General features: G+C 37.5%; 1 protein-coding gene across 1 annotated transcript in view; it reads right to left on the reverse strand.

Moving 5' to 3' along the window:
• LOC135216491 (glutamate receptor ionotropic, kainate 2-like) overlaps nt 1-7,500 on the reverse strand; it is a 165,139-nt gene that overhangs the window by 46,617 nt on the left and 111,022 nt on the right. Inside the window, exons 4-7 of the mRNA XM_064251862.1 lie at nt 5,040-5,141; nt 1,691-1,767; nt 657-1,013; nt 204-331 (exon numbers count right to left, since the gene is read on the reverse strand). Of these exons, the coding sequence (XP_064107932.1) occupies nt 204-331; nt 657-1,013; nt 1,691-1,767; nt 5,040-5,141 (664 nt within the window). The remainder of the gene's footprint in view (nt 1-203; nt 332-656; nt 1,014-1,690; nt 1,768-5,039; nt 5,142-7,500) is intronic.

Consider the following 7,500-nt stretch of genomic DNA (forward strand, 5'->3'; position numbering starts at 1 on the left):
TAATGATATATCAGCCACCAGGAATAACAACATTGCTGAATATGCTTACTAGGTTACCAAACGTTTTTTTTCATCAGCTCTAAGGTTACCAATAATTTTTCATCTGTCTGTGTTCGGTAACAATGATTCCTGATTGAGTTGCATAGCCAAGAAAGAGGGATGAGAAAAATAGTACTACTAGGTGTGAGCCAAAAAAAACCCACCGTTAATGGTGATTTCGTCAATGGCCATGTGAGCGGTGTGATTCGCCACCATTCCAACCATCCCACTGACAGTTCCATCAGGTTCTGGCCCGCCCCAGCGACCGTCCCTCGGTTCCTGTACTTCATATCTAATGAATGAAGAGACAAAAGTATTAGAAAAGTGGGTACTGACGTTTAAGAAGCATTAAGGAACGTGGCACTTGCAAGAGACTAGGGCAGTTCACATTGTTCAGAACAAAAACTGGTGACGAAGCTTTTGAATGAGACAGAAATAACTATGCAATGGGAGCATATTTACTTACATGTTTCTCTCTAGACTCAATAAAATAAAATAGTTTTTTAATGTATTATCTTCTTGAATGTTTCCGTAAAACAGTTTCAGAATCATTAAAAGTTTTAATCAAAAGGGTACAAAATTTCACAAGAAAGAAATGTAATTCATCAACATCCTACGTGAAATTCAAGCGACGACCAAGGGCCTGTATCACTTGGAAATCGCTCCCATACTCAGGAACGGCTGTTCCATTGTCCAGACGCAGTAGTTTGAAGAAGGGAATGTTGCTGACCACTGATACGATGAGGTGGCGCCCTTGGAAATCATTGTAGAGGGATTTCAAAGAAGGGAATAATACGGGCTTTGGAGGAAAAGGTTGTCGAGAAATGTTGGTCTTTCCAATAGCTGGATTCTGCTCGCGTGGGGAGGGAGTACTACTTTTCTTCAGTGAGTTTAGTGGTATGGAAATCGAAATGTTCCTAGACTGAGGCAAGCCTAGGCTTCCTGGGGGTGTCCATATCCCCTGTGGTTTGAACCTGAAGCAAAACAAATAGCCTGAATACCGAATTAGATGATAAATGAAATAATGTAAAATATCTGTTATAAACGGTAGACATTTCAAGATGGCTGCCTCCAGAGTTTTCAAGGATTACAGATAATGCAGGACTGTGGATTAAACCTTTCATGCTGGACAAGTGACATAAAATTATATTTCATAAGGGGGTTCTTCAATTCCTTTACATATCTTATCAGGCATATAGCTACAGTAAATATATGTTGTATTATTAAGGAAAACGTTAAAGAATAAGTGTCTCGTAGTGGACACTGGTAGACTAGCCATTTATACTATTGCGTTGTTGTTTTTTTTTCCTTTTTTCGATAACTGTAGCACTTTTTTTCATACTTATAATAATCAATAAGTATAAAAACGTCTATGCTGATTTACATTTTGAATACAAATACAATTCCTGTTTGAAACCCCGGGGATTTTGAAAAATCAAGTTTGTTTCATTTTTATCTACTGAGGCTAACAAAGCTTTGATACCCGTTTACTATGATGCCATTCATAATTTACAAGACGTAAAGTTGTAGATTCGGTCAAATTCATGTTATCATAAACCGATCAACTTGAAATACTGATTTCATTTTTGTCAATAATTGTAGTTAACCAACTATTATAGGAATGACTGAGATGTTAGTGAAAGAAAATTACCCAATTTTGTTATCTGCTTCGACTTCCGAAGAAAAGAGAAGGTATTTTGCCCCAGAGCTACGGACAGCCATTGCTACCTGTCAATAGATAAAGATAAAGCAGTAATTAATATTTTATATAAATTATTCATAACTTTAGACCACGAATTAATTTAAGCAGAATCTAAGTGTGTATAATTTTATATATTATATTAAATATTATTATATATAAAACTCAATCTTTAATTATGAGAAGAAAAAAAGTATAATTAATAAAAACAAATAAGAATGAAGAAAAAAGAAAAAAAAGAAGTTAATAAAGTCAAGGGAGAAGTGTTAAAAGTAAAGTCAATAAATATTATTTAAGATAGGATATAAGGGTGTGGTTAATAGGTACGACTTTTTTTTTTATTGAATAAAAATGGAAAGGTAAAAATATTAATTAAAAGAAGGAGGATGTAGCCTAGAAGTGGAAAAGATGTATAGTATTTTAGATTGGAGTGGGTCAATGGTAAAAGATTATTATTTTTATATTATATATTTTTTTATTATTTTTATTTATTAATTTTTTAGAAGATTTGACATGGAAATAAAAAATATTAAATAAAAGAACAGATATATGAGACAAAAGTGATATTTAAGTAAGTTTATAGTATAGTATATATATTAGTATTATATACTATAATATATATATATATATATAATAGTATATATATATATATATATATATTATATATGTATATTATAATAATAATACTATATATATATATATATATTATATATAATTTATATAATATAAAGTATATATATATATATATTTTATCATAGCAGGTGAAAAGGCAAAACAGCTCAATACATGGGTTGCTTTATTGTTGCCAACGTTTCAAGACTATGGTCTCATTTTCAAGACTATAAAAACAAAAATGCATAAAGTCGACTTTAAGAAGCTTTTAGAATTGGCTGTGCGGGACACAGCCTTCGGTTTTAACGATGAAGTTTACGTTCAAGTAGACGGCGTCGGCATGGGCAACCCATTGAGCTGCACCTTTGCAGATATTTTTATGTTCAAGTTTGAACAGCAACTACTGGACAATTGTCCTGCCTCTTTTAAGCCGCTATTTTACCGTAGATATGTGGACGACACATTTCTACTTTTTAGGGACCATCATCATTGCGAACTTTTCTTGGAATTTGCCAACGCATCACACACTAATATAAAATTTACATTTGAGAAAGAGAATAATAATAGATTGCATTTTCTCGATACCTTGGTCATACGAGAGAATGATGGTTTCGTAAGGCCACATTTACAGGTTTGGGGCAAAATTTTTAAAGTTCCTTTTCTCTTAATTTTAAGCTTAATTCATTATCAACCCTAATTCACAGAGCTATAGCCTTGACTTCAAACTGGAGCTTGTTTCATAATGAAATTAATGTCTTGCAGGAATTCTTTAGGACCAATTGTTACCCAACTGCCCTGTTCTCTAGTTATGTCAGAAAGGCCCTACAGAAAATCTTCCAGCCACCAGCTCCAGTACATCTAGCTTCTAAATTAAAATGTTATGTTAGCTTTCCATACACTTATGATACCCCATTTATACCGCATTTGAGGAAGATAATGAAAAAACATTTCCCAGCAGTTGATGTGAAATTCATCATGAGGAATCCAAAAACCATAGGCGGATTCTTTCGACACAAAGAAAAATTGCCTACTTTGATGCGGTCTGGGCTAGTTTACTTGTATACTTGCTGTTCGTGCAACGAACAGACTTACGTTGGAAGCACTCGCCGACTGCTCAAAGTACGATGTGACTCACACATAGGCATTAGTTACCGCACAGGGATGAAGCTTTCTAGTCCAGAGCTTTCAAATATAAGAAACCATGCACAAACATGCAAATGCAGAATCAACTACGATGATTTTAAGATAATTTGATCCAGCCCTAATGAAAACCAACTCCATATACTCGAATCCTTGGCCATTAAGCACCTCGTTCCAAAATTGAATAACAACACCACAGCAGTTCCATTATACATTGCTTAGACCGCCCACTCTTATCTTCTTTCCTTGGTTATCTCGACTACTTCTCGCTCTGGCAAGCCTTTCAGCAACAGAACCTCGGGTTGTAAGGTTTGTTTTATATATTTTAAATCTTTTTAACAATTTTTACTTAGTGTTTAATACATTGTGTGTTTTTAATTATTTGATTTTTATTTAACATTTCTATATACGTAATTTATTTTTTCTCGTGCTTATTCGTATGTAAAAAAAAGATTTATGTTAATCTTGCTGGACAAGTTTGTAATTTATGTATTTTTGTTTTTATAGCCTTGAAAATGAGACCATAGTCTTGGAACGTTGGCAACAATAAAGCAACCCATGTATTGAGCTGTTTTGCCTTTTCACCTGCTACATGATGGGAACTAGCCTCGACCTCTTATTGGATGATATATATATATATAATATATATATATATATATATATATATATATATATATATATGAGAGAGAGTGATGGATCGCGTAGATATACGAAGCAAATAATTTGTAGCTTCCTATATGGGGACTTATCACTGACACAGTAGATGAAAGATGATCATAGCAGTGACTGCTTATCTAGATTCTCCTTGGAGCCATCCTTATTAGAAGAGAGGTTTATTAGCGGATATGAGACGGTCACCCAAGACCCAAAGGAAACAACGATGGGAGGTTGAGGGATTAACGTCCACGGTTAACAACAAAGCAAGCAATAAGTCTCTCTCTCTCTCTCTCTCTCTCTCTGAGCGAGTCGTGTTGTATTAGCCAGGGAAAACAAAGATGGAAGAGGTTTAAAGCTTGAAAAATGAGCTGAAAGTTTCTTCGGCGCAATCAAGTTTTCTGTACAGCATATAATACTGTATGAGACGTGACCCATGACTTTTACCAACAGGCCGGTGGTAGACCTGTCCTATACCGGTGCCAGATGCACGATCATGGCTAACCTTACCCTCAAATAAAACTAAAACTGCTGAGGCTAGAGGGCTGCAATTTGGTATGTTTGAAGCCAGAAAGGTGGATGATCAACATACCAATTTGCAACCCTCTAACTTTGATAGTTTTTAAGATCTGATGATAGACAGAAAAAGTGGGGACAGACAGACAGACAGGCAAAGCCATCTCAAAAGTTCTTTAGAGAAAACTAACAGGCCAGTTCCCACATTTCACAAGTAACAATATACTGTGTTCATCCTTCACTGTTGTCTGTTGAACGAAAAATGGTCTATATATTAGTCTTCTTTCTAAGTTTCCTGAGGGAGTATCTTATCAAAGCCTTCGCCTCAGGATGAAAGATGCAAAGGATATTCAGCAATGTGAATCGAAAGTGTCCTCACCTGAGTTCCTTCACGTAAAATGGGCTGCAGAGACGATCTTATATCCTCTTCCACGATGACAAGCCATCGGAGTGTAGGCGATTCCAAGGATCTTTTCCGGACCTAAAAGTAAAGTTATTTTTTTGATTCTCAGTTTTTTAATCAATAATTTATCCTTGGTTTTAAAAAGTCTCTCACAGAAATTTTAAATAATTTAATTTTATCTTTTATGGTATACTTATATAAGACAAAGGAACGAAATAATAATATAATTAGGTAGGAGACCCTCTTCCAAGCAAGTCCTGTTAACGGTTATTGCTGCTTCAGCTGCATTGAGTTTGTAAAGGTTCTCTTTTCTCCTGATGATGGCTTTCTCGTTGTTACTAGCACATCTATGCTGGGCATTGTAAAAGCAGAGATAGGTAAAATATAAGTTTTATTTCGCAGTGTAAGTGGAATGTGAGGTTTAACACCCCGTAGAGTTTAGTTAATTATATTGTATGTCAAGACTGGTTGGTGTGGAGTCCTGCTTTTGGGTTTTCAGTATTGTCTTTGCTGTTGGTGTTGTCTCGCAATGGGGTGGAATTTTGCTGCAGCATTATGGTATGGCCTGCGTTCTTGGTGTTTCTTCTTACATTAGTTGGTAGCAGGAAGGTCTCTTGTGTAATATTAATCGAGGTCTTCTGCTCTTGAATAAAGAGTGCTTTGAGCAAGTGCAGGCGACGCGAATTGGGAGCCCTCCCAATTATTTGTGTATTCTGAATAATACTGTTGCAGGAGATACCTGTATTGTGGCTGGTTAGTGCATGATTTTTAGCCTGGGCTTGCTCAAAGCGCTCTTTATTCAAGAGAAGCCCTTGATGAAAACTACACAAGAGGCCTTCCGGCTACTAACTAATGTGAGAAGAAACAACATGAATGAAAGCGATACCATCATGCTTCTGCAAAACTCCACCCCATAGCGAGATACCACCAGCAAAGACAATACTGAATTAGAATCCCAGAGAAATACCAGCAGTGATGCCACACAGCCATTGGCCAATCAAAATTCGGCCCGCGGTGACGTCACGCAACCCAATGATGACAGACAGCAGTCAACTAATCAAAATTCGGCCGGCAGTGACTTCATGCAACCCCAAAGATTGACTAGGTTGCAACAGAGCATATAGAAACTGACTTGAAAGCCAATCCCAACAGCCAATAGGAAACCATCTCTGTGGGCCCATCCAACCAAAATTCAGTGCCTGAAATACCCCCTTGATATGAAAGCAGGACTCCAATCCAGCCCGGGTTTGACATAATATAGGACCCTACACTGTTTACGCCCTGCAATGATTTTTGGCAGTTCCAAGGCCTTAACATTCGCCATCTGGCAGCTGTTTTTGTTTATCCTCGACAGTTGGAAGTGTCTGTCGTTGTGAAAAGTGAAATAGAAACCATGACTCATCATAGAAAGAAACGACCGCTGCCTTTTGTCTACTTCAGGGACAAAGCTCATCCTCCAGCTTCGAAGAAGAAATCAAGAATAGAGCAGGCAACACCTCAACAACATACCCTACCATCTTCCCCTTGTCCTACCTATCTCCCCCTCCTCAAAATTTTACCCTTTCCCCTCCAGTCTCTAACACAGAAGAATATCCCCTCCACTGCCGAAGTTTTGAGCTCTTCCTGAGAACAGACCCCATATTCTGCAGTAGTGTATATTGCAAAGAAGAACCCTGGCATCAATATCTCTGCACGACCGAATCATAGAGAAGAATTCTCCGTTACACCAAAAGACTGAGCTTCTGTATACCTCCTGAAGACTGATACAGCATTCCAGTTATTGAACCCAAATTAGAAATTAAACAAGGCTATCATCAGTGACTACCCAAGAGAGCTCCCCTTTGATCCTCTTTTGGAGCTCCCTCATATTGTGAATGGTGAAAGGTGCTTAACAAGATTCAAAGCACCTTCAAGGAAGATCTTGGCCACCTTCAAAGGACCTGCCCCGAGCCAAGTATGGATTAGAATATGGGGATATTTCCTCACAGGGGAATACACACCAGAACCTCTCTGGTGCTACAGATGCCAGCGTCATGGTCATCACCAAGACCGTTGCAGGGGCTCCAAAATCTGCACTATCTGCAGCAAGAAACGTTAAACCAAGTTGTGTCTTTGAGAAATTGAAAAAAGGAGAACCTACAGCACCCAAGTGCCCAAACTGTTCAGAGCATCACCATGCATGGTTCAAATGATTCAGTGCCCGTTTATCACACATTGCACAGTTAAAAACCAAAGCTACCTTGTCAAAACAACCTCCTACTGCACCACATACATCTAGACCAACAACCCCAAAGCCACTGATAGAAATAACCAAACATGTGATTACAGCAGAGACCCAAACTGAGCTGTCAACTTCCCCAATCCCTCTCCAGCCACCTCTAATACTGCACGTCAAGCCTACTTTCTTCCTACCCAAACCCCTTCATAAAACTGCAAA

The sequence above is a fragment of the Macrobrachium nipponense genome, chromosome 6, assembly GCF_015104395.2.
Source record: "Macrobrachium nipponense isolate FS-2020 chromosome 6, ASM1510439v2, whole genome shotgun sequence".
NCBI lineage: Eukaryota > Metazoa > Arthropoda > Malacostraca > Decapoda > Palaemonidae > Macrobrachium > Macrobrachium nipponense.